The 27,941-nt window shown below is 34.4% G+C and overlaps 1 protein-coding gene across 4 annotated transcripts; it reads left to right on the top strand.

Annotated features, from left to right (window-relative positions):
• The first annotated feature begins 17 nt into the window (after window positions 1-17).
• Window positions 18-27,839, top strand: LOC107227021 (dynactin subunit 1). 4 transcript variants are annotated; one of them, XM_015668029.2, is made up of 21 exons: window positions 18-128; window positions 291-477; window positions 695-852; window positions 1,843-1,875; window positions 2,278-2,337; window positions 3,859-4,003; window positions 6,213-6,275; window positions 8,322-8,465; window positions 8,585-8,722; window positions 9,195-9,434; window positions 17,427-17,678; window positions 17,930-18,046; window positions 18,394-18,637; window positions 18,777-19,059; window positions 19,505-19,929; window positions 20,747-20,980; window positions 21,154-21,451; window positions 21,735-21,930; window positions 23,143-23,526; window positions 24,272-24,433; window positions 24,790-27,839. In XM_015668029.2, exons 2-21 carry the CDS (start codon window positions 310-312, stop codon window positions 25,006-25,008), a joined length of 3,963 nt encoding a protein of 1,320 aa, XP_015523515.1. In that variant the 5' UTR covers window positions 18-128; window positions 291-309; the 3' UTR covers window positions 25,009-27,839. The 4 variants fall into 4 exon arrangements, with proteins under 4 accessions (XP_015523515.1, XP_015523516.1, XP_015523517.1 ...); XM_015668030.2 differs by lacking the exon at window positions 1,843-1,875; XM_015668031.2 differs by lacking the exon at window positions 6,213-6,275.
• The last annotated feature ends 102 nt before the right edge of the window (window positions 27,840-27,941 follow it).

The raw sequence follows: 27,941 nt of genomic DNA, 5'->3' as shown, positions 1-27,941 counted from the left end.
ACCCACGTGATCATAATGACGTTATTCCTAAGATGGCCGTCAAGCTGTCACATTATTGCGGTCGTTGACAGTGCAGTCTGGTCTTAACAGTTACACTCCTAACGTTGAAGTTATTTATATTTCATTAGGTACGATCATTCGAGTTATTTGAATATTACTTCAATATTTAGTGCACAAATTTATTAATATTATTTACGTAAAAATAAAATCTTTCACCACCGTGGGTGTAATTATCACATGTGTTGCGATTATCATTATTTATTGTATATCATTTATCGACGTGCTTTCAGCATTATAATTTAGTGGAAAATGTCGTACAAAAACGGTCAGCGTGTTGAAGTTATTGGCAAGGATTGTCAAGGTGTGATTGCATACATCGGTCATCCCTCGTTCGCAACTGGAAAATGGATTGGAGTTATCCTCGATGAACCGAAAGGCAAAAATAATGGCACTGTCAAAGGACAATCCTATTTTCAAGTAAGTAATTTACATAGTTTTTTACTTTTCATTATAGTGCAGGGTTAAACCATGTCAAATAGGAAAGTTAAAAATTTGAATATAACAATCGTCCAATGCTATGAAGAGCTAACCTTGATCCCGAGTCCTGAACATTTTCTGCTATGTTGTTTGTACGTAGTAAAGTACTTGTTTTGGTTATGTGGCTCAGAATTTAAAAACTTTAACATTCTTCTAGTGCAGGGAGAATCATGGGATGTTTGTTCGGCAAACGCAGCTGATTCTGCTCGATGAGTCTGGTAATAGAGCGGAACCGGCAAGTCCCTCTTCAGCCGGTAGTGCGCCAACAACTCCTGATGATAGCGGGGCTGCTAGAGCAAGAAGTCGTCTGAACAGGTGAACAGATTGTTTCATTAATTCAGTTACTGCATTTTCTATTTGCCGTACAAGAGCTTGCCATACTGTGCACTTATACCGTTAACATCTGATTTTTGTATATATGGCAACTTTACGAGCTACAGATTATTTAGTATCCAGATTGATCAAAAACATGCTAAGAATAATATGAGTAAAGCATTAGTCGTCTGTTATTACGATATAAATACAGTGAATAAAAAAACAGGTAGTCATGAAATTAGAAGGAACTTGCAACTTCCCCCTACAGAACTTGAATGGAATGATTCTTATAGACATTTTAGTAAAAATGTTAAACATGAATTGATTTATATAATTTACTCAATGGCTATGACATTCCATGCATGCATTGATGCATTTTTCGGCAAAATTGTTGTTTTGCTGTTTCAGGAATAAAACAAAAGAAAACCTTTTCTCAAATTGTCAATATCTGAGCTTTTCTTGTTAGAATTTTCTCAAATTCATGAATGGTTTTTTAACTTTTCCTAGTATTTGAATTAGAACTTTAGGGCGATTCATCCCTAAGCATAATATACTCAGATTTTCGAAACTTAATGCCTCCAAACTTGTGTTCAAATTTTAAAATGGTGAATATTGTTCCAAAGTTTTCTCACGCTAATCTTACTAACTGTGACTTCGAATTCCATTTTGAATATTTTGATAAGTTTTAACCATAAATATTTATTTACTTTACAGTTATCTGTAAAGCACTCGATTTATTTCAAAAGTTATCTCACCTTGATTGGTATTTAATTCTGATATTTTATCTGATATTGGTGATAGAATCATTCCTATTCTTGTTTACAATGATTAACAAACATCTAAATAAAATCGGTTTGTGTCTAGCACATCATAAGTAAATTTTTTAATAGGTGTTTAATAGATATAACAAACCCTCCATTGAACAGTGTTGTCAATATTTTAAATTCTTGTTAATTGAAGCATAAGTTCTGAATAATGTTTTCATGCTAGCATCAGCATGCGTCGACGGAATGAACCAACTGCGTAAGTTACAATACCTATAACCCCATCCTGCATAAGACCCTTAAATGATAGATTAATATCATTCAATCAATCAATTAGTTAATCACTGTTCATGAAAAGAGAATCTGTAGAATTTTGTGATTGCCATCACTATACGAAGGTTTGGAATTTTCTATTAGTTTGGTGTAATGACCCTTATTATACAAATTGAATTTTTAATATAGAAACGATATTGCCTTGATTTGGTGTACTGATCAATAATTTTTTATAAGATGTGTGTTCTCACCTTTAACATCGTTCGAGAATCAAAGGATAATTTCACACATCTCAGGATTAATTTTAAGATCTTCTGGTAATATAACGTGAATCAAACATATAATGCTTAATTACACTGCTGGATCTTGAAATGCTGCTTATTAAAAGTGTTAGGAGAAAAACATCTCCGGCACAATCGGCACGCCAGCGACCGGACAAGCTGACAGGGTAAGGATAACATCCAAATCAAACGTGGTAACTAATTGTGTAATTATTTGTATTGACGTGCTTAAGACTATTCAACTGTCCATATGTGCTATTATTCCCACCACTGCAGAATATTGTTTTACCCGTAGGCTAAGCGCAGTAATTAAAATTATGTTTCTAACATTGTACCAGGGTTCTAATATTATGACACATACGCTATTATCCAATGTTTCAGATCATCTCTCATGACCTTTTGGTCATCAATGAACACCACCGTTTGTAACAATTTGTATCTCCAAAAAAATTCAGTTTACTTTTCCTCCACAAAATTTGAACATCAACCATTGGTTACTGTATATTTATTATTAATAGCACATGAATGCGTTTCAAAATTTAATAAACTGGGAACACTTAACTATCAGTCTAATTAAATCCAAAATAATAATTCTACCTTCCGTATTTAAAAATACACACACAGCTTACAAGATAGTGATAAAACTTGTTTTGTAATCAAAATATATGCAATTAGTTTTATCTTCCAAAATATTGATTTCCAATTCTATATCCCTGTGCATGCTGATTGCTAAAAATAAGTTTCATCCTTTTGTGCACCGCTATTGTGTACTTGCTAGTATTAGCACCACTTCTTCTTGGTAACATAACTCGTCCACAGTCAAGTGAGATTCTTCCTTTTTAGCAGTAGAGAAACATCTGTGTACAATTATATAGGACATTGAGGTATAATTTTTATAAACATATATCTCTTACCGCTGACTACTCGAGCATAAAAATTGAGGAGACCAGATTGTTTTAAAATTTCATTTTAACCTAACAACAAAATTGTTTACGGAGCTCAAATCTCGATTCGATTTGCCATGACCTGAATAACAACTCAAAATTTGAAGAAACCAAAACCTTGCTCTTAAGCTAAATCCCGTTCAGTTGAAGAGCAAAATCTTACCTTGTGACCTTAAGGGTTAGTATATTTATCCAAATATCAGATCAAAGTAGTGGAAGGAAACTTTTTCACTCATCCCGTACTATCATTTTCAATACAATATTAAAATAAATTCAAAACAAACTATCACTGAAGCTTCTTTGGTAGAAGAAATAATTTCTCACAGATGTTTAAATTGACTAATATTACATAAATGCTATATGATTAGCGCTATTTAAGGTTTCGAACTATTTTTAGGATGTTTAAGATTGTCATAGCCTAGTTAGTCAAGTTTGAAGGGTGATTTATTCGTTGCTGATCACGGGAGCCGGGTGAGAGAGAAATGCTATACAGGTGCCAGGTTAAAACAGTTGTGTCAGTTGCACTCGAGTGTAATTAACACTTCAGCAACGAATAACTGATCATGTATGATAACTAACGCATAAAATAATTCAGCACTTCAGTAGTAATAAATATTGTATACTGCATTTTGACAATGCAATGAAACAAGCACAGATGGAGATATCTATGTTGCATTTCCTCATTCATATATTGCTATGAAAAGCTGAAGCTTACGGTCGTGCTTTCTTTGTGGATCCATACAGTTCACGTCTATCTCTGGGAGGAAGCAAAACACAGCTCAGCGCTCCAAGCACCGAAAGTCTCACCGGGTCACAACATGAGCGCAAAGAGGTCGGGGAATCACATATACCAGCACCAACATCTACAAAGCGCGCATCTTTCATAGAGGTAGATGGTAAAATATTGTATTATGCGTTGTAGGTTGGCTAATATGCTCAGTTTCTATTGAAATTATTATTGATATTTTAATTTTTATCATTGTTAGCAGAAAAACCCATAAGATGAGCATTTATTTCACACCAAGTTTTTTTCGTGACACGTATAAACAGGTGTTCACTGTATTCTTTAGGGTCATCATGTACTTCAGTAGTTTTTGCAATTTTTATTCAGACCGTCTGTAATTATTTGCTGTTTAGAACTTCAACTGATGTACTGATTGTATGAACACATGATTATTTTGTCAGACATGTTATTTTGTGTGAACCTTGATGGTTAAAGAAGATATAGATTCAGTTACATTCGAATGATTTCCTGGAAATCTCGTTTTCTTATTGTTAGACCGACGAAAAAAATCCGTAACATCAATGAAGGATCAGACTTTTTGATATACATTTCAGTTATTCAACCGTCAGAAACTGACCAGAGTTATATAGAAATTAAAAACTTTACCATGTTTTGGAGAAACCTGCTGTTATCATTCATTTCAGAATGGGAAAAATTCCTACTATCAATGCATCTATGCCATCTATGAGATATTTTTGTCGATAGAAATTTTTGACCACTTCTCCCTCTGTTGAGATGGTACACACTTTATTTCTGAAGAGCAGATTCTAACACTATGAACAATGAATTCGGAACCTTATGACAGTAAAATCATTTTTTTTTTCAGTCAGTCATTTGTTCATTTCTGTGAAATTGTAATAAATTGCTGAAGATCAATGTATTGAGACAAGTTTTAGCCATTTCATTTGATATCTTTTATTTTCTTTGAAAAATCGAGCTTTCTTCTTTAAACAGAGTAATTACAACACTACCAAATCTGAACTTTTCCCATTTGCCAAACTCACACAATATGGTCTGCTTGAAATGAAACTGACAGCCATCTGCCAGGGTATTGAAGATTCCGTCAGTTTATTACCGTATTTTTTATTAATTATGGTATACATCGCGGAGCATGGGTAATGAGATTTAAAATAGAATACTAATAATTCTACTTAAACTTTCATTTGCCATTATATTCTGTGTGAATAATTTATGGCGAATCGAGAAATAATTAATTGACTTGGTGACGGCTATAAAGCGTACAATTTCTTTAAATGTTATTTTTATCTCAGGTGGTTATTATTTACTGTCCTGAATATTTTAAGACATATATGTTGTCTGTATATGCATATAATGTGTATACATGTATGTATATACATATATATGGGGCATTCCATGTCAATTCGCAGGGCCATTGGACTGACTCCTTCCGATTTTGATATTCAATTTATTTTGGGTTCTGTTTGGCCCAAAATACGACCTCAAATTTTTTTAAATTTTTATTTCATTTTTAAGGAGTTGCACGAGCTCAAAAATCATAAAATTGTGAGAAAAGATGAAGAGGGATCGTTTTTAAATTGATGATTTTTTTTTTCACAGAAACTAGGATCCAAAACATAATTTTTCGACCTAGTCCGAAAGTGGACCGAGAAATAGCATTGTTGATTTTTTTTTCAAGAATATTTTATTTTATTTTGCGGACGAAAAACAAAAAAAGTAGTTTTTTCTTGTGAAACTTGTTTTTTTTTTCTTAGATTAAAAGTAGATATAAAATAGTAACTTAGTAAAAAGTAGAGCTTCTTTCCTTATTTTATAAACTATTTTTTTTTGTTTTTCGCCCACGAAATAAAATAAAATATTCTTGAAAAAAAAAAATCAACAATGCTAGTTCTCGGCCCAATTTCGGACTAGGACGAAAAATTATGTTTTGGGTCCTAGTTTCTGTGAAAAAAAAATCATCAATTTAAAAATGATCCCTCTTCATGTTTTCTCACAATTTTATGATTTTTGAGCTCGTGCAACCCCTTAAAAATGAAATAAAAATTTCCAAAAATTTGAGGTCGTATTTTGGGCCAAACAGAACCCAAAATAAATTGGACATCAAAATCGGAAGGGGTCAGGCCAATGGTCCGGCGAAGTGACATGGAATGCCCCATATATATATGCATATTACAGAGGCAAAACACACACTGTTTTCAAATGGCATTGTACATGTCCGATGACAAGTCATGAAGGACAGGAAATTACTCGCTGTTTTGGAAATCGAATGTCAATACTAGGTGTAATGATGGTATCTAATAAGGGATTCATATGGGAATGCACGTACGTGTTTCAGAAGTCCCCTAGCACGAGCTCGCCTCCGGGCAAAAAGCCAAAGGCCCAAGATGATCAGAATAATGTAATTAATATTATTCAATAATTCTAATTTCTCAGTTTTTAATTACCTCTGGTCTCGTGCTTCTTGTGATAGCTGTTTGTTGATCATTACCTCTCACATAACATTCCATAAAAATTGGTAACATTACATTATGACTCACTTTTAATTAACAATTATTCGTAGATTCTTTCCATCCTCTACGTTCCCATTGCCATATATCAGCCATTCGCTTCTTTGACTGAGTTCTGTGATGCTTAGAGAATTTCATATAGGTCAGGTTTCCTTCAGTGAAAAATTAAATAGATAAATTCCGTAATGTATGTAATTCACGGCATAAAATTATGTCACAGTACGTCGCTGCACTCAAGTTGAACTGAGATCATAAAGATTTATTTATTTAACCTTATCAGAATATAATATTTTAGTTTCATATTATTTAGTATGTCATTTTTAGCGAACCAGTTCGTTGTTTGCATTCGAACAACCTCTTATGATCCTCCTATGGAGAAAGGAGATAACAAGTCTGTAGGACATGGAGAATCGACACACCGAAAGTTCTGACTCTAAACAACCCTTTAAACGATCAAGTTAATTAATTAATCATATTAGTTTAGAAATTCTTAGAATCAATAGAACGAATTTAGATGTAGTTACAACTGTTCTTGGTGTCTGTCGTTAACTTAATCTCACATAATTAATTTAACAAATACTAACTTTGTTGGGTGTACACAACAACACTATAATACACAGTTTTGGTATCAGTCAACGGGGTACGTTTTTGAATTAGTGCAGCCCATGAATTATTCAGAAACCTCTGTACCACTTAAGCCTGTTGTTCGGTGTAATATTTTTTATATTTAATGGTAACAACTGGAATTACTGTGCGCAGAAATACAGCACGTTGCATGGGTTGCACCTATGATCATATTATGGCGAAGAGTGCTACCGTCAGATACTTTTCAATAAACATACATAGCTAATTTTCTTGACAATGAGTCACACTGACCGTAACCACCCAATTGAAATATACATTGCAAAGATTATTGCAGGTATAATATTTCGGCACAATGAATTTCATCTGGGTCAAAATTAAATAACACTTGCATAAGTGATGAAAAATGTGAAATCATTTCTGCCGATAATCAATTGACGACTTATCTGTACTAGATGTAAAGTTTCCACTTACATTTTCCATGTTTTTATGTTAGAGCTTTATGAGACTATTCATTATTCATTACGCTTCATATGGCCAAAAAATGCATTATCGATTCGATTTTTCAATTAAAAGAATTGACAGCTGATGAAAATTTAGTATACTCCTATTTGAAACTCTGAACATCCGCGTTTTTGCTCTTATGCAAGGATTTTTGCGTTTTCATTACTGGTAACAGGTCAAGTTTCACATGAATTACTACAGTACCTTATTGCAAGAAATTCCGGAAACGAATTAGCACAGCATTTTCGGGTTGGTAATAATTAATCTTTTCAGAATCGATCATCTTATTTACGTTTTGTAGATACATTTATCAAATGAAACTTAACGTAACGTTATCCATATATATGTCGGTCCATTCCAAAGCCATGTTATTAGAGGTTCTAATAGGTTTTTATGATTTTTACACAGACTGGCTAAAAATCCACAATTGTGAGAAACGCAGAAAAATGTTCAGAAACAAGTAGAAATAATTTCAAGTTGGTTAAGAAGGAATTCAATTGAGAGGTATACATAAGTGCTTAACGTATGATGGCGAAAATAATTCATTCGACAGTCAGTATGCAAAACGATTACTGTAATTGTTTACGTATTTGAAAATAGTTATACAATATCATAAAAGATTTGATCTATCACAATTGTTTTAACAATGTGGTCATATTTTTGAATCAACATTTTGCACTCTTGCCCTTTACATCAATATGGTAAATAAATTCTTTCACTTCGTATTTTCTTTCGAATTTCCTACAAATATGCTAATTTTGAATAGTATCATTCATTGGTTGCATTAATAATAAAAAAGACCCCTTATGATGAATACATTTTGTTCTGATAAAAAAATTTTCTTAATACAGACAGGTTTCGTTGAGACGTTAAAGCCACAATTTGTGCCAGGACAGGCAATCGCAAGCCAATCAGTGACGGCGCTTGGCAGTGCTATTGAAGAGAAATTATCACACATGCAAATGATGCAAGAGAATGATAATCTTAAAGCCCAGGTATTTGGCTCGTTTTACAAGTCTAAGCACAATTATTCAAGTTATAAACTTTTTATTTCAACCTGCAAACAATCACTTTCACTCCGATTTCCCGATCATAATTAAAAACTGGCCTGTAGGTGCGCGATCTTAATGAAAAATTGGAGACTCTACGAATGAAACGACTCCAGGAGAAGGAAAAGATGAAGGATTATGAAAAGACCAAGTTGCAGTTGGACCAGCTAATTGAGTTCAAGACCAAAGTGATGGAGAGTCAGGTAAGAGAAAATATAAATCGATAAGGTCCATGAGGTACATCGATAAGACAAAATATAGTCTGAATCGGAAAGCTTAATTGAATGGAAATTAACCAGTTTTAAAATGCGTTTCTAACTAATACCAGCGCCATGGAAGCTACATATAATTTCTGTATTAATTTCGTGACGATGTATTTCGAGAATCCAGCCACCATTCTTGCAATATGGAAATACTAATTTGAAATTTTAAATGCTGTAGGATTCGTGTATTGCAGAAAAAAATTTATTTTGGATTTATTGTGAGTGAGCCAGCATTGCAACTCATTGTTTGAATCTTTTTATTTTATTATTGCATGCCAATATGATATCACTGGAGTATTTTACATACTGAGTAATTACTTACTCTTCACTTGTTGCAGAAAAATATCCTTCGCCTATAGATATGGCATATGTAGTTTATCCGCAAGTTTCTTACATTTTTTAATGATTTTAGGCTAGTCTGCAGAGACAACTTCAGTGGGCGCGGCAAGAAACTCGTGATGCTCAAGCGGCGAGGGATCAGCACCAAGAAGAGATGGCAGACCTTGTAGAAACTGTAGAGATGGCTACATTAGATAAAGAAATGGCTGAAGAGAAAGCGGAGACCCTGCAAATAGAATTGGATCAAGCGAAAGAAAAGCTTGAAGAGCTGACTTTGGATTTGGAAATTATGCGTGCAGAGATATCTGATAAGGTAAATTTGAATGTGAAGTTAACGAAAAGTGGGATGTGTGCTTCTACATATTTTTTTGTGTTTCCCTTTCGGAGTTACATGGACGTATCTGTTCCTTCTATTTTTTTTACTTTTAACTTTACTTTCTATGTGCTTACCCCACTCTCATTCCAAATCTGATGCCTCGCTTCCCCAATTTTCTTACCTATTTCTCCGCCTTTGTCCCTTATAATCTGCCTATTCACTCGATGCGATCCTTGCCTCATTCTGTACATCTGTTTCGCTCTGCATCAACTGGCTCTATGTCCTTAGTTGCTTTTAGTATGCAAGGATGAATGGGTCGGAGAGTTAATCAAATATTAGAAAAAGATAAATTCTGCCTAAAACATGTCTGGCTATGTTAGTTTCATCAATAAGAATGAACTCGAATGAAACAACATCCATACCATTTAATGGAAATGAATATGAGCAACTTCTAGCAACACGTGTTGAAATATCAACAATTTAATGAAACGTTTCATAATTACAACGTTCAAAATAATTAAACTCTGGTGTCTTTGACCCGATCCTATTGTTTGTGGGCTCGCTCTGTTCCCTGATCAAATCTCCATTAATTTCCTGAAAAACATTAAAGAAAACTTATATGATAGTAAAGTCATAATGTGCAAATGTAATTGTTGATGAACATCTGCTGTATCGCTTTGCAAAAATATATTTTTGTCCACTCTAGATATAACTATTCGTTAAATTTTTTCAAACAATCTCTGAAAATCTGTACGGTGAACAAAATAAACTCAAGAACATTCAAATCAGATTTAAAACACCAAAGTTAATCGTTTTATAAAATTGTTATATTAAAACCTTTTCTCAAATTGTTAATATTCTTGTATTGTTCAATTAGATTCACCTCTATTACGTAGTAGAGATGTCATTTGATTCATAAACAATGCCACGTTTACATGTTTTGAATAGTTTTTCGTTTTTCTCTAATATTTTATTCATACTGCGGGTCCCATTAATTATCAACAAGTCTGCTTCGCTCTATGTACTTATCTCTCTTATCTTTCTTATGCACTATTTCCTATCCGACATCCAACCTGTTCTTTCACCATTTTTTCCATTTACTCCCTTTCACCCCTTCTTTCACTCTTCTTTACATTGATTTATTTTCTTTTCACCATCAACATAACTCCTTTATCTTCTGCCTCTCCCAGGTACTCTCTCACTGTCTCGCTGCCTCCCCTAGTCTGAGCTCTTTTTCGAATCTCTGGGCTGTCCTCCATACTTATGTCCTCGTTATATATCTATTGCTTCTCTTTCTGATCATGTACTCTGGTGTCCTCCAGTCGACACCCAACATTCTTCTCATGTACGTATCTTTCTCGGACTTCTACTCGCTCACTCTCCTCCGATCCCTATATCCCTACTCCGATGTTTCAAAATAGGTTCGGAGATAAGAGTGTTTGAAGATCATCATGCACGACTGTTTTGTCGTTTTTGAAAACAATAACATTAAAATTCGAAAAAAATGCAAATAATTCTCTCGAGGCAAAGACAATGTATTGACAAACTTACGTTGTATTTGGAAATATCGATGTAAATTTGGCCACAAAAATATGCGGTTTGACATGGAATGACTCATATATGTCACATGCTATTATTAAAGTAATATTTAGAAAAAATAATTAATTTGGAAAATGTTCAATTGCTATCGTTTATTCTTCTCTAATATGGTTCTTTTTATCGGGAATATTTATTTATTCTCACGTATCGCTCCCGTTGATGCAGGATTGATTTTTAAAAATCAAAATGAAATACAAAAAAAAGATTTACCACTTTTAATTTTGTCAGAACATGGTAGTCTTGGATCACAAAATTTTTGTGAATTTTTCAAAGACTATCGGTAAGGGCGTAATTCTTAACATGTCAAATTTCAGAGCTCGCAAACCGTTTGAACGTAAAATCTGAAAAGATCAGAAAATTGTTTATCATTAAAACAGAGGTAATGAGGATTCTTCATTTGTCGCTTTTACTTTGCAAGTCTCGTACAGGGTGACCCAGGACTATCACCTTATAGGTTACCAATGTATCCCTCGTGAAAAACTGTGAGCGAAATTTTTTGTATTTCTCACATGAAATTTGTCATTTGCGAATTACAGCCATTCTAAATTGGCCATTCCAAATTAGTAATTCGCAAATGAAAAATTTCTTATCAAAAGTAAAAAACAATTCAGTCGCAGGTTTTCACGAGGAGTACATCCGGGCCTATGAGGCAATATTTCTGGGTCACCCTGCATATTCTGTTTTTTTTCTATCAGCTCAATCAGTTAAACGCCATTTTTGTCTGACTTTTCGTCCTTTGACTCCCTCTTTTCCTTCTTTTGTTTAGCTCTCTCCACTACCAGCTATACCTACTTGATCTCCTCGGATTAAAATTTCCACTACGGAAATCTTGACTATTTTATGGAACTTTTTAACGCCTCCATCAACTCCTACACTTTCTTTTCTACACTGCCATCTACGTATTTCGTCAATATCCACCATCCTCCATATTCATCCCCATTCTCCGACTTCGCACTTCTTGGCATTCCTGCTGTACTCCCTCCTTATTTTTCCGGTAACCCGACTCTCAATGCTGTTAATGTGTTGCTCTTCCATACATTTCTTCATGTTATTCTTGATTGAATGTTGTCCTTATTGGAATCCCTTTTGCATTTTCAAGGTCATCATCTTCCAACCCATCTCTCTAATCAATGTTTCTACCAGTCTTGTTACGTCCCAGTTCATTATCTTTTTTCAAAACTCCTGTTTCTTTACCCACCTCTGCTATGTGTTAAAACGTACACTAACTTTTATGTTATCGCTTTTGTTGTTCATCACCTTCGCATCCTCCCTTTGCTTTCTCTCTTTTGTGTCCTCTGTACCAAAGGTTTTCTGCATTTACATATGCCTTCTCTTCTTTCGCTCATTTTCTTTGTCTCCGATCTCATATTTTCTCTTCACCTTCTACCACTTCTCTCACTTTCTTACCACCCGTGTTCTCCCAAAGTAAACTTTTACTGGATTTCCTTTCCTTCCCTTTCTCCGCTACCTTCTTATTTTCATTGCACGTTTCTGTGGTTTTCACTTTAGGTTTTGTGACACTTTTTTCTGTCTTTCAATTTCATTTTTTCAGTTACAGTAGAGCTTTGATTACCCGAACGTCAATTATCCGAATTATCGTTTATCTGAATAATGATTCAGTTTGCCCAAATGTTTATTTATCCGAACAACCATGCATTACATAGTCAACTATATAGTGAACTATATGAATTTTGATCTAATATATCTGATGATTCGTACTTTCATAATTTATTATGTGATTTCTTATATATTTTATCGAATTTACAAGGAAAATGCGTGTAATAAATTACAAGCCGAATTCTTTCAAAACATTTTAGAATTCAACACGGGAACATTTTCAGTAGGATAAAGATTTACGTTTTAGTGAATTTCTCGAAAACACGTGATATTTATTAGATTTCCAAAATTTTTGAAAAAGAGATCTTTTTTGTAGAGCGTTAAATTTGCTATAAAATAGCCCCAAGAAATTTTTTTATAACATATAGTTTTAAAGTAATTAATAGTTTTCTGAAGAAAATTTCAAATGCACGCATTTGTTCGTGTAAAAATGTAACTGCTTGTCGGGGCGTGTTAGAGCTAATCGGACAAATTCGGGGTTGCGGTCAATTTTTTTTAAACATTTGATGGTAGTTATGTTTATAGTTTTAGGTAGAGGGAATCACGCCTCTTACAATTTGAGCCCTTAATATCAACACTTAGTGGTTCCTAAACGCAATTTTCCGTTTTCCATCTAATTAACTCGAGAAAATAATTTACTTACTTCTGAATTTTGTAGATCAATAACGAGATAATGTACATAAATGTCCGATACATACGTTGTAGGGAATTTAATGCTCTACAAAAAGATCTGCTATAATGTTTTGATAATTAAACTTTTTCAAAAGTTATTTAAGGTTAAAGTTGAAATCATGTAAAAATTCCCTTTTTCGAGATTAACAGCGAAAATACTAGACTTATCTTAAAATACGGTGGCGTTCTTTTGTAAAAATTAATTAAATGACATGATTTCATAGCGGTTGAAATGCTTTACAAAAAGAAAAAAAAAAAAAACCACCATATTTTGTGATAACTCTAATATTTTCTCTGTTTATATAGAAAAAAAGAATATTTACATGATTTTAACTTTAACCTTGAATAACTTTCGAAAAAGTTTAATTATCAACAAACCATTTGAATAACATATAAATCAATTGAATAACTTTTGAAAAAGCTTAACTGTCCAAACATCATGCCAGACCTTTTTCGCAGAGCATTAAATTCCTATCAAAATTATGTATCGGACATTTAAGTACACTGCCTCGTTACTGACCTACAAAATTCAGAAATGATCAAAATTATTTTCTTGTGTCGATTAAAAGGAAGACGGAAAATTGCGTTTAGAAACTACTAAATATTGATATTAAGGGCTCAGTTTGTAACGGGCTTGTTATTTCCTCTTCCTACGACTGTCAAACATGTGACTTTCAAAAAAATATTAGATTTTTTTGACCAGCCTAGTGTACGGGCGCCTCGCATGTGTGTCTGCACAAAGGTGTCCGGACTGTTCGGAACTACTTTGAAGCAAAGTTGCGCGTATTAGCTCAATTCGCCATGTGTTTACTTTCTTGCGAATCCGCGTGTCCTCTAGGCTGTGTCTTGTTTTGATGTTTCACGTCGATTTAGGCCTTTCGGTATTCGACTATTCGTTGTATATAATCCATTGACTGGTCTTTTGAATTTTGACATCCTTGCTCTGTTAGAACTAATCTCAATAATTTCTCAAAGATATTTACGAAGTTGTCCAGTTGTTTGATCTTGCCAAGCTGGACAGCTCCTTCTCTATAGCTTCTGGATAATCGCTTCTTTGAAGAGTTCGTGTACCCAAGAAAGTTTCAATCCAGTTTTCGTGTCACCATTCAGAAGTACTGACTTCAATTTTACTATCACATTATGAGCGCTCTTTACTCAAGGATCACGTTTTTTCTTTGTGGACCTTTGGGATTCACAAGTCAGGTATGATTAATACACGTTTATTAGAGCTTACATGTGACAATGAGAGGAGAAAGTCCTTTTGACCATAGCTTGTGCCTTACTGCTCTACTTTAAGTACTACTGTAGTAATTAAGAGATAATTTGCTGATAGAATGCCCGTTTTTTTTTATCGTGTTGTTCATATGGAACCGGCGTGCATTTAAAAAAAATCGCAAATTCCCTATATCCTCTCGAGACCGTTCACCGGTCCACAAACGCGCAAGAATAACGAAAAAAAACAAGCGGGTTTGAACTAACCATGGGCCAATCTTTGAATATCCCGTTTACAAACTCGTTTCGAAATGAAATTATAACAATAACAACAACAACAACAACAACAATAACAATAATAATAATAATAATAAAATTGAAAATATGTCTTTAGATTCGTGGTCAGTGTACCAAGAAACCACACGGTACCAATTTTCATTCGAATCCGTTTCTCCGTTCTTAAGATATCACAATTTTTCATTTATTATTTATAATTTTTGTTACTTAAATAATTCTAAAAGTGCTGGACTGATCGAAGCCAAAATCTGGTCAGTTCTAAGTTTGGGAAACTACGTCGATCGAGACCAAAATCATAGAAATGCTGTAACTTGTTCTCGAGATATTGTCGGATAAAAAAATTGATCACTCACATGTATATACAGATGCACACATACATATATATGGATCATTCCACGTCAAATTAGCAGCCCATGTATCTAACCCTCCTCGATTTCAATTATGTTTTAGTATGATGTTTTTACCGAGCCAAAAGGTCTTCGGAATTTTTAAAAATCTCAATCTTTTTAAGCCTCCGGTGAAATTTCAAAACAAACGAAAAATCAATTGCGAAAACGCCATTTGTTTAAAATCTGAAATAACTTACACGAATTCTATGAATTGAAATGTGATTTTTAAGAACCACACGATAATGGGATTGCGATATTTACTATTTTTTCGCAAGTCTTTAATTTTTCAATGACGGAATTTATATTTTTCTCTTTTATATCTATTCCCCGATCTAAATAGATTACGGAATCATAAACATAATGTGACGTTGCTATTTATTTAGATCGAGATAAATGAAAGAAATAAATACACCAATTCCGACATAGAAGAACTAAACACTTGAGATCCCATTATCGTATGGTGCTCAAAAATCACATTTTAAATCATAGAATCAGTTTGAATTATTGAAAATTTAAAAGAATCGTGTTTTTCGAATTGGTTTAACGATTTTGTCTGAATTTCACCAGTGGCTTAAGGAACTCTGAAACAATTCCCGAGCCAATTTTGTGTTGATAAGAACATCATACTAAAAGATTATCACAATCGAAGGGGGTGACGTAATGGGCTAAAATGGGGTAAAATTCGACTTGGAATACCCTATGCATATGCGTACACACACACACACACACGTGCATACGCACAGGTAGTTCATCCGAAAATGGTCGCAGATGATAGGAAACTAGCGCATTTGCTTATTTTTCTGTCTATTACCCATAAACGATGCAGACAAAACGTTCCAAAATTTTTCGCGAATACCTGAATCTGTACTCTGTAGCATCGATAGTTTTCAGTTCGTCTTTCGTCTTTGTAACTAATTACTTTCAATTAAAAATACATTTTTCTCGTTCAATTTTAAGTGAACGGTGTGTATGATAATTCTCAAATATTTCGGGTATATCCTTACAATCGTGTGGAGAGTGTTGAAAAAAATTCTCTGCATTTTCCTTTGCCTACTGATTTTCTTTGCCTGGTTATAGCGTGAATCAAGGACACGTTTTGTAGATCGGCGGTGTTCATGAGAATTGCGTTTGTAATTTACACCCTTTGAAAAATTAGACACAATAATTGAGAACAACTAGTTTATTAAGCTGACCATAGAGACGAGCCATACAAATATCACGATCTATGTGAGTAATAAGAAGTATCAGAAGCAGTTTACTTTTGGTGATGAGGTGTGAGGCTTTTTTTTTGACTAAACAAGTACTGCATCTATTGATCTCAAAATTTACTGAGTTTCAACTTGGAGCAAATCCTATTGATAAGTTAAAACATTAGTAAATTACAACAATCCATTCGCCAGATATCATCAATCAAAATGTCATTCTATGACTCACTCGAAATTTGCTGAACCGATAAAATCAAATATCTAATTCTAAAGAAGTTAATAAATTTGAGTAACGAGGACAGGTGGTGATTTATATTGAACATTTTTGTTCGTTAATAAACGACATACATATTGTTGTAGAATTTGTTTAGTTTTTGATGATGATGCGAAAATGTTTTATTCCATCACACACCCCAATAATAAAATCTTATTTCAAAGTGATCTGAACAACATTCGTAATTGGCTCAGGCAAAATGGCTTTATCATAAATATAGAAAAATGTTTATAACATAACTTTTGGCAAGAAAGTTCCTCACCTTAACATTAGTGAAATTATCAAAGATGTGCCATTTATTGGAGTTATTTACGACTCGCGTAATATATATAAATAAATAAATAAATAAATAAACAAATGTATAAATAAATGAATGAAAATATCAATTGTCATATTGAACAGCTGAGGCTATCAAATTTGAAGTGGTGCATCTACTTTTTTCATGGAAGTGAAAGTGTCTTACACTGTTGTCACTTGGTTTTTTGAATAAATAATAAAGCATTTCATTTATTTGTGTTATTAACGTTTTTACAATTTTCAGACTCTTACCTCGTTCTACAGTATGGTTCAGAATCCGAACCTTGTTCTCCTTCGATGATTAATTCTGCAACTATTGCAGATCATATGTCTAAACTTAAAAAAAAAAAAAACGTCAAAGCATAAAACAAAATGTCAATGATTGCCATATCTAGTCATTTTGTATGACGGGAGTATTTTATCATAGACTGGAGGTGGCGCTGCTGGATCTGGGCCTTCTACTTATGAAATAAAACAACTGGAACAGCAAAACAGTCGACTTAGGGAAACTCTAGTACGAATGCGAGATCTTTCAGCACATGAAAAACATGAATTTCAAAAACTGCAAAAGGATTTGGATCAAAAGAAATCCGAAATTCTTGAATTGGGGCGCACTAAAGAGAAACTGTCTTCACGCGTAGAAGAAATGGAACACCAAATTGCCGATCTGCAGGAACAGGTAAGAATTTTGCCATGAACATCACCTAAATTTGGTATAGTTTTTATCAAAAAAGAACAATTGCAGTGATGCTGTTGAATCACATGTCCATTAATTGAATTCATTCAGTTATTGCTAAATTAAGATTACAGGAATGTTGTTAACATGTAAGATATGTTTTTAGCACTTGATATTTATTTATAAGGTGTATAGAGAATGAGAAAGTTCAAGAGCTGATCAGTTGTGTATTTTTTACATCCAATTTATAACAGGTTGATGCAGCACTTGGTGCCGAAGAAATGGTGGAGGTTCTGGGCGAGCGTAAAATGGTACTTGAAGAGAAGGTTGCTGAGTTAGAAGAAGCAGTGGCTGACTTAGAAGCACTGCAGGTACTGAAACGTTCAATGCAGAACTACTTTCTTATATTCTGGTTCCACTTTTAATTTGAAGTTTCCCAGCATTCATTTATATGTAACTAATGTAAGTTTAAAATACGTTTGTGTTAAAATCTTGGCTCAGTGCCAACCATTCCCAAATGGATCAATAGCACCACATTCTGCTCAGCAGAGTTAACATTGAGTATTAGGTACCTTCATAGAATGAATTAGGTGATTTTATTTGCTTTGTGTAAAATTTTTGCACAAAGTAAAACACATTTTGAAAAGTAAACGATTTGTATTTTTTCATGAAAAGTAAAAAAAACGATAATTTATTCATTATGTTATTTTTTCTAAAGGATATGTCGGACCAGTTGGCTGAGTCTTCTAAGGAATTGGAGCTAGAATTACGTGAAGAATTGGATCTAGCAGTGGGAGCTACACGTGATGCTCAACGTCACCGTGACGCTGCATTGGAAACACTCGCAGATCGAGAATTAACAATTACAAAGTTTCGTGATCTGACGCAGCAGCTACAGGAACAATGTCTACAGTTACAGCAGCGATTGCAGACCACTGAATCCACTAAGTCAGGCACACGAGGTAATACATGAGAAACTATTAAACAACTTGGTTAACAATAAGGTGGTAAGCAAAAACAAGATGCTCTGAAAATATGCTTACTTGGCCTTGTTTTTGCTGTGAAAAACATTCATTAATACTTCACGTTCCGGAATTATAGGAGCAGAACAACAACTTGCGGAGATATTAGACTTCCAGAAGACGTTTGCAGAGACACGAGCACAAACTAAGGCTGTTGATCTTGAACTGCGACGTCTGGATGTCGAGGAGGCCAGATCTCATGTTCGTTATTTGCTTGCGTTTATGCCACCACAATTTTTAGCTCGTGGCGGTGATCATGATGCCATCTTGACGCTTCTTCTTATACCGAGAATGACTAGAAAAACGGAAATATTAATTTCCCAAGTACGAGACAAGTATCAACCGATTAACAAAATTGACAGGTACAGTTATCTTTGTTTTTAACTCATCTAATTACTAATAGGCTCAACAGTAAAATTTTAATACTTATGAGAATTTTTTGAAATTGTCTGGTTAGTATTGAGGTATATAATACTAGTATAAATCCACTTCTTGGTGTTGTAAATTATTTTGACCAAAAACCGAAAGTTGGTGTAGGCCACAACTTGTTTGATTTCCATACACAATCGTTATGTATTAAGAGGGCTTACGCATAGAACTAAGTGTATCTACAAATGATTAAAACTTGAAATGGTACATTTTCTATTGGTGCTGTCATTTGTATCACAAATTTTTTCGTTTAAAAACAAAGTTTCAAAGCTGTTCAGAAATCGTCAGATCACCAATAAATTTACTGAGATCTGACCTCGAATTCAAAAAAAAATACTCTGACTTGACCTGTCTTTTTTGTTTTCTTGACGTTTTCAGGGCATCGGTCGTGAAAGGACATTCAGTGGCACAGTACAGTTTCAGATCACGTCTGTGTTCTCATATGTATGCTCTTCAGGGCGCTCTTGGAAGTTTCGACTCTGCATTGAACATGTGCAGTTCTGAAACATTGCTAAAAGTTGGCGTCGCATATCCCGAAATGGCAGCCCAAGAAAAGTCTCTCGACTCACTTATTGAACTAGCAAAACGTGACCAATTAGATGAAAATTTACCTATGGATGCAATAGAAAAATGTAGTGGCTACTTTTCAACAATGTTTTCAATTTTATTTGGAGAAGATCTTATGGCTAATCAAGCTCGGCTTGTTACGGATGGAACACGAACGTTAGCAAGCGCTTGTGATGCTATTGCAACTGATGCATCTGCTATCAAAGCCCTTATAGATGGTGAAGGTGGTGATATAGGTTTGTATTTAATTCATTAACATTTTATGCTGCATAGAAACGATATATGAATATAGCAGTGCCATCTGGCTCCACTCTAAATCAGCGGTACGCCAAACGGCCTTCAACACCAAATTTTTCCCTGCTAGGTAGTTTTGGGCCTCTCAAATACTGTTAAAGACATACTTTGAAATCTATATTCGGGGCAGTTAGGGCCGAAACATCGAGCTATCATCACCGGGATACAGTGTTCGATTATTGGCGGTTGTTAGTTTTTAACGCTTTTACCGTGGAATAAAAATTCTTATGTGGAACTTGTGTAGTCAGATTTCAAGACGTATGATTAATGGTGTGACTGTTTCGTCGAGGAAAAAAATGATGTCGGATATTCAATTAAAAAAAAGTTTCTAATCTTAACATGATCTATTGCAGTAATATTTGCAGTCATACGTGGTCTTGAAAATTATGCAACCTGTATCTACATAACATACTTACATTAAACATAATGAGATAATCAAGGAGAGTAAATTATGTGGTCAACATGAATCAAAGTATCTAATTAGTACTCTGTACAATCTCACAGCTCAAATCGTTCATCACACTCATATTTATATTCAATTTTAATACTGTAATAATAACGTTTGATTGTTATTTGACTAACAAATTGATAGAGTTATCTAACTCGGTTTGTTAGAAGCTTTTTAGTACTGCTGAATTTCATGTTGAATTTGAACACAAATGCACTTCGAGACGAAAATTTATGATAGCAAAAGATTCACAGCAAGATTATACAAGATCCGCCTCTTAATGTTTCATGACATATTCGATTGAATTTCAGGTCTGCTGTGTCAGCATGCAGAAACAGTCTGTGAAGTGATTCAGCAGCATCTTAAGGCAGCCAAAAGACGAGTACCACGTGATCAGTTAACTTCTGTTGTTTCGAATGTCAATTTAGGATTGGACAAAGACTGGCCTGAACAATTATCCACGTGTATTCAACATTCTGTTAAAGTAATGAAGACGCTCCAAGATTTACTGAAGAACGCTCTACAAGCTGTCGTGACCAGTGGTGGTAAGTATGTTATTTAAGTTGGTTTGATTGCATATTCAGATACCCTATTAGGAGATTTGCTGCAACATGGACAATAGTGTGAAAACTGTTCAATGGCTGCTGACATGACGTTGAAAAATTATCAATTTATTGTAAGTTTTTTGATTGTCTGGTTATTTTTCCTTTCGTGTTAGATTTGGATGCTGGATTAACCACGGAAAAGTTGAAAGATATGGCGGCAATGTCAAGTGAAAAAATTTATGATACGGAAGATTTAGGACCAGTTGCTACACTGAAGGCTAGCTTGACAGTAATACAACAAATGGCAGCCAATCTCGCACAACGAATGGCTGAATGCGAGAACGAATTGGCTATGGCTAACCAGATTCCCCAACAACAACTGGGAGCAGAAGGTGGTGACGTGTTGACACCTATTTTGCACCGTGCCCATGCCACTAAGAAAGAATCTGAAGAAACTAAGATTCTTAGCAGGTACCTTCGACTTTTAATAAAATATATGACACCAATATTAATAAAATGTAATAGACTCGAGTATTTCGTTTTTTTCACGCAAAGCAGTTCTAAACATAGACTTATAATTTATAAAAACGGGTTGAACAAAGGGTCCCATATTAAACAATAAATATTATTTATCTGCCAAAAATTGGAAAGAAACAAATCGAATTGTCACTTGATTTACTTCGTTCAATTAATTCCAAGTCAGTTCTTGGTCATCATTCTTTTGATTACTTAAATTGTTGGATTTTGTGAGCAGAAAGCTTGAGTCGAGAGAAGGTGATCTTCGGGAAGCGAGGCTTGTACTCAGGGAAAAGCAAGAAGAGCTATCTGAAATGATATTGAGAAAGGAGTTGGCTGAGAAGCGATTAGCGACTCAACAACATGAAAATGAATTGAACATGGAAAAAGTAAAAAGAAAGTTGGAAGAAGCACAAAACCAACTCAAGAGAAAGGTTTGTTTTATTACTAATAGTAATCTTTCGATAATTAGGGGGGTACAAGCCAGTAGAAAGCTAAAAAAGTATTCAAAAAATTGGTGAATATCTGTCTCTACAATTATTTATTCAATTCAACTAAAGTGTTTTTCTTTATTCGAAAGTAGGTGTATCGAGGTACATTGGCAAATTTTGATTATGAAGATTTATTCCCACTTCTCATTTGGATCTTTCTATTATACATGTACAGATCCTTAGATTAATTTTGACACATACAAGGCTACCGCTGGCGCCTGTTTCGCAGATGCAGCAAGCAGTAGAATCGTCATTATTTCTTTTTTTTTCTTTCTGAGCACTTGTTTTTGAACATCGTTTTATACGTGATGTGAAATATTGGCGCTGCTAGATTCATGAGTCTACAGAAAATTTTCATGCCTCAATCTGCTGTCTATCATCTACGCAGCATGAATCTTGTATTTATTTCGTATAAGTTAGATGTTTTAGGACTATGGAAGGTACACTTTTAGGCCAGTGAAATGGATACGCAAATTTCATTTTGGACCCACGTCCGTGTGTAGACTTTTTAAGATTTTTGAGAGATTGAGATAAACGTAAAAATGGATATCAACTTCAGAAAAACATAATTGCTGTTGCACTTTACGTTTGTTTCTATGTAGATGCACTTACCATTTTTTTTTACTAACAACCCAAGACATTTTCGTTTCTTTGACGATCATATTGATTTATCAGATGCTGTTTTTCCTCAAGTTTCTATGATCAACTTGGTATTTTGCTCTCGCAAAACAATATTTTGCAGTTTCATATTACAGCAGAAAATTTTGAGAAATTATAAATCATAGTTACTGCTGCGTGGTTGACACCACTCTAATGAGATTGTAGGATAAATAGTTGAGTACATTGTCTCTTGATAGATTTTCACAATTCTTGAATCAAATCGCTGTCCCTTTACAACAATGTGAATCTTGCTGTTTGAAGACAATGCAGTGGTATTTTGGGCATTAATGCTTTCTTCTAAAATCCTGTTGAATTCATGCATCGGCGTAAGGCATTTGGGGCGAAATCTTTTTTTTCCTAAAAATCAACTTTGATGTCGTACCCTATATACACTAAGTCTTACAGATATCTTATTCCATGCAATTTCAAGTTTTCAACTTCGTTATATTGGATTTATACATACCATATTTTCATAGTTTCTATTCTTACCAATAGGAGAAGGAGTTTGAAGAGACCATGGACCATTTGCAAACAGATATTGACAGTTTAGAAAATGAAAGGGGTCAGCTCAAAGAGAAGCTTAAGTCTTATGGAAAAAAATCAACAACTGCTACTGCCGCCAGTTCCGAAAGTGCTGCAAGTACTATAGGCATTTCAGGTGTATCAGCTAGTGCACCACCGGAGAATAAATTCCTATTGCAAGAAGTGAATGCATTGAGGGAAGCATTGGCTACGGAGCACAGGCACAAGACCAAATTACTGGCAGACTCTCTGCAACAAAAACTGAATGCTCTTCCACCTTTGCCTGTTGTAGCGAAACAAAAATCTGTAGATTCAAAGTTAGAAGAGTTGCAGCTGAAGAAGAATAATCTTCTCAAAGTAAGTATCGTATTTACCCGAAAATATTAATCTCCCGAATATAAATAGGCACCCTTCATTTTTTATATTCCTTTGGGATAAAGTAGATGATTTCCGCCTACTTCAGATCGCAAGCTCGTTTATCATCAAATGTAAAATTCATTGAAAAACCTCGAAATTTAGTGTATGTTAGACATAGTCGTTTGGATAACCAACCATTCAAATAAACGAAATCGTCATTTGGATAATTGAAGTTCGGATAATAGACATTTTACTGTATTGCCAACTTTTAATGGCTGTGCTTGTTCATTTTTTTATTTTATGCGTGTATCTAGTAAGATGCAGAAATATTTTGATTTAAAACAGTTTTGCTGAGTGATTTAGACGGTATCAACTTTTATAATATATCAGTCTTCGACTATGTTTGGCTAGGAACGATTGTAAGATGTTTAACCACAGTTCTCAAGTTCAACAATATGACTGTAACAGTGTTAAAAAGTTATAAAACTTGAAATTGAGACGTTTGTAGTAAAAACAAAGTAAAGCCGGTAGTGATTTACACCATTGTCTTAATTATTTGGTAAAAAACATTGGGTCCAGTTTACCAAAATAAAATTTTTCACCTTCTATTGATCAGTCTAGTAAAATTATGACTATATTCTTTCAAATCATGAATGTTTACTAAAGTTCAAAAAAATTTAACAAACATGCAAATAAATTGAGAATGGGTAAATCATAAAACCAAAACGTTTCTTTTTGTACACAGGAAGTGCAACATGCAATGCTATTCCCGGTTGTACCTGATTTGACCCGTAAACGGGATATCAATAGAGAAGGAACTATTTTGGAGAAGGCAAATCCTGCCTATCAATTGTTACATCAGCAACTAGTAGTCAAGCAACTCGGAGACCGCGCCGAACAACTAGCAGTGAGTGTCAATTTGATACGCTTAATAGTAAAATTTCAATGTTCCACAGTATCATACATAGGTCTCCATCAGAGAAAGTGTGACCAAAATGAAGTGGATGTTATAGTGGTCAGAATCGGTAGATTTATTACTAGTCCTCAGCTCGCCGAATATATGTACCATGGTATATACGCTCGGAATCTCTGATCTACGTTTGCAGATGCTGCATAATAAATAAGTCACATTTGAAAGCGTGTAACTGGTACAAGAGTGTCCAGATCTGTGTATGAGACCGTGCCTGTGAACTTTCGTCCATTCTATCTTTCAATTGTATTTTGATCAATATAAATGTTTGAAAACAATATTCTGATATACAGAGTGAAGTACGAGAGGAGGCAGTGAAGAGGAGGCTAGGCGGTAGAGCGGAAGCAGATTTTGCAGTATTTCCAAGTCTCGAGATGGCAGCAGCAATGGCAGGCCATGATCATCTGATGGCAGCTAAAATAAAGATTCCCTACAATGGTCCCTCGCAAAACCAAACTATAAACTTAGGTGTTCCGGAACTAAGAAAAATACACTCCCTTCTTTGCTATTAGACATGCTCGCTTACCAATTGACTGTATTTTTAGATAGTAAATAGCTAGTCTTTACATGATGTGACTGTAAATGAGAGACCAGTGCACACAAATGTAATTTCATTGTAAGTCAAATTTTCGTCAGCGTTTATGTCGTAAAACAAGTAGATAAATTTCGATATGAGATTTACCTGAAATCACACTGGAATGAAACAAAAACGTATACGTCATAGGCTCATTATGCGTTGCTGAATGCGAGACTTGGGTCAGAGAGCCATTTATGCGGATGACAGTTGAAACTGCTGTGTTACTCATGCTTTTGTTCAGCAACGAATAAATGATCCTGTATGATATCTTTACTTCAAGATTCGCAAGTGATCAACGATTCTACTGAGTTCAACATGAAGTCTCTCCTGCTTGCAGGCTGCACAAACATAAAAGCTTTAGCAACTAATTATTGAATGCGGTTTCCGTTGTTGTTTAAGTTAAGTTTTTTTTTAACTGCTCTTTAGGCTAGTCAAAAAGAGGTTTCATATGAAGAAGATTTATTTTTCGCTATTAACGTAATCTCTTCACTATATACTCGTCCACTAACAGATTTATGGATGTAAAAGAAAGATCAAACAAAAAAATAACAAAATAAACCTGTAGAAATTTCTTAAATGAAGTTGCCGGGGAGAGAAAAAGGGGCGGGGGGGGGAGGCAGTGGGCAAGACTGGCCATGCTGTAGTTTGCTATATATGACCCAGTCCCAGATTTGATAGTCATGCCAATCGTATCGGTTCGTCAAAAACAGGATTGGAAAACAGGTCAACAAACTTGGAATTCAGAAACTGCTGTTGCTTTGATCTCCTTTGCTCGGTTGCTCGTGAGAGAAAGACTCAGTGTACAATGGCAAAATACTAGTCATTTGCTCGTTGCATGTGCAAATCTCTTTATCGCAGCCTTTCTCTCTGACACAGTTTTGCCCTCTATCTCTCTTATCATATTCAGTCCTTATAGTCTATTAGTCTCTAATTCTATTACGGAGGAATATCTTAATTTTGGAACATAATTCATGAACCTTGGAGCTTCTATGTATCAGAAGTAACATTCATAATGATGATCTTAATGCAAAAAATGATGTAAGAAACGGTTTTTTCCAGTTAATATACTCATGGTATGTTGATTGCTTTGTATTACTTTGCTGGTATCATTTACGACAATCAACTCTATGAACACAGACTTTCGATTATTTATATAGGAAGTGCTAACCATGACCATTCAGTGTTCTCATTACATTGATGAAAAGTTATTGACTGCCGAGTAATTGTTGAAAAAATTTATTTTGGAACCGAAATTTTTGCGTTTTCAGCCTGATGACTGGTGCACCAAAGCTGTAAGACTTATAGAAACACACTCCTATATCAAAATATCTCGATATACTAACATAAATGATGAATTTTCTCTTTTATCTTGTTCTATTTCCTCGTCACCTCTTTATTTCCCAAATTCTGACCACTGGTAATGAATTAAAGTCGAAAATATTTACAGTTTGGTGAATAATAGCGTGATTTGCGCAACTTTCTGAACATTCAATACGAAACTATGATAACTTGTCTTTTTTCTGCAGTATATTTAAACAAATTAGTATTATGACGTGTTTATATAGGTAGGTAGTGTGCTCACTCGCCATTGTTGTCTCTAATCTCTATGTCCAAATGTTTTTGTATTCTTCATAGTACAGCTGTGCCATCAGCACGTAAATGGCTTTCAATGCTTGCATGCAATAAATTTATATCTTTATGCATTAATTTAGCGGATTTTTGTCGCAAAGTCAATAGAGGATTATTCTGTAATGAGTCTACATCCGGTGCATCAACCTAGTCTTTATTGATTTTTTTTCTTCGTATCGCATCACCCTCTTCTATCTACTTTCTCAAGATATTTGCCTTCAACAATTTCTTGTTACAAGTTTCGCCGAACACATGTTTTTTCAACAAACGTTGTAACGATTCTAGTTCATTCTACAATCTACGCAATAAAATAAGAAAAAGACATAAACACATAAAATCAGACACCAAGAGAAATTGAGTCTTTTGTATAATTTTTGGAACTTCGATTTTTTCTTTTACTTCTCCACTTTTTCTTAAATTCGTTATTCTATGGTTACAGTATAAAAGGGACACTACTAGTCGCAGGTCTAACAAACTTAGCCTGATAGTTTAAAAAAAAAATACATAATAACAAATAACACGCAGATGTATAAATAAAAAGATAAAATGATGAGTAAGGAGAAAATTTTCCGTAAAATAAAATTGAGACGAGAGAGGTTTTTAAGTCGGACATATAGATATGTACAGAAGACGGTGGCGACGTTAAAAATGAGTAAAAAAGTTTGTGATTAAAGTCTTTGTATTTTCAGTCCTATATTTTGTTAAAATTTCTACCTGGCCAGGATTTACGCTTCAACTTACTATTGTCACACGTCTTATATTCTCGAGCTACGTAGATCTACTAACTCTCTCGATCCAAACTCGTCTTTCTCCCTTTCTGTCTCTTCTCCAATTTCCACTACAAATCGTCACAACGTACCATCATGTTAGGTGACCTAATTATATTAATTGATTCCTGTACCAAAAATCAACAAAAAATGCGTTATAAACATAGTTGGTGGTCTAGAGTAACTTTAACCACTAAAAGTGATTAACCCTCAACTATACATTTCCAATCGGGATTCAGAAGCTGAACTCAGCTGCCTATGAATGTCTTTCCTCGTCTGAGAGTCATACGAGCTTTGAATTAGTATCCTTGTGAATTCAAGATTGAGACATGTGGAAATATGAATAAATAAATAAATTTGTGTGAACGTACGACGGATCTTCGAGAGATTATTCTCATTTACTGGGTACAAAAATAACTTAATTTGAAATCTGTAGCTCAAACCTGAAAGAAAACAAAACAAAATTAAGAGT

This window comes from Neodiprion lecontei, chromosome 1 (genome assembly GCF_021901455.1).
Source record: "Neodiprion lecontei isolate iyNeoLeco1 chromosome 1, iyNeoLeco1.1, whole genome shotgun sequence".
NCBI lineage: Eukaryota > Metazoa > Arthropoda > Insecta > Hymenoptera > Diprionidae > Neodiprion > Neodiprion lecontei.
Note: the sequence above shows the minus strand (reverse complement) of the source record. Positions and strands in the feature narration are given on the sequence as shown.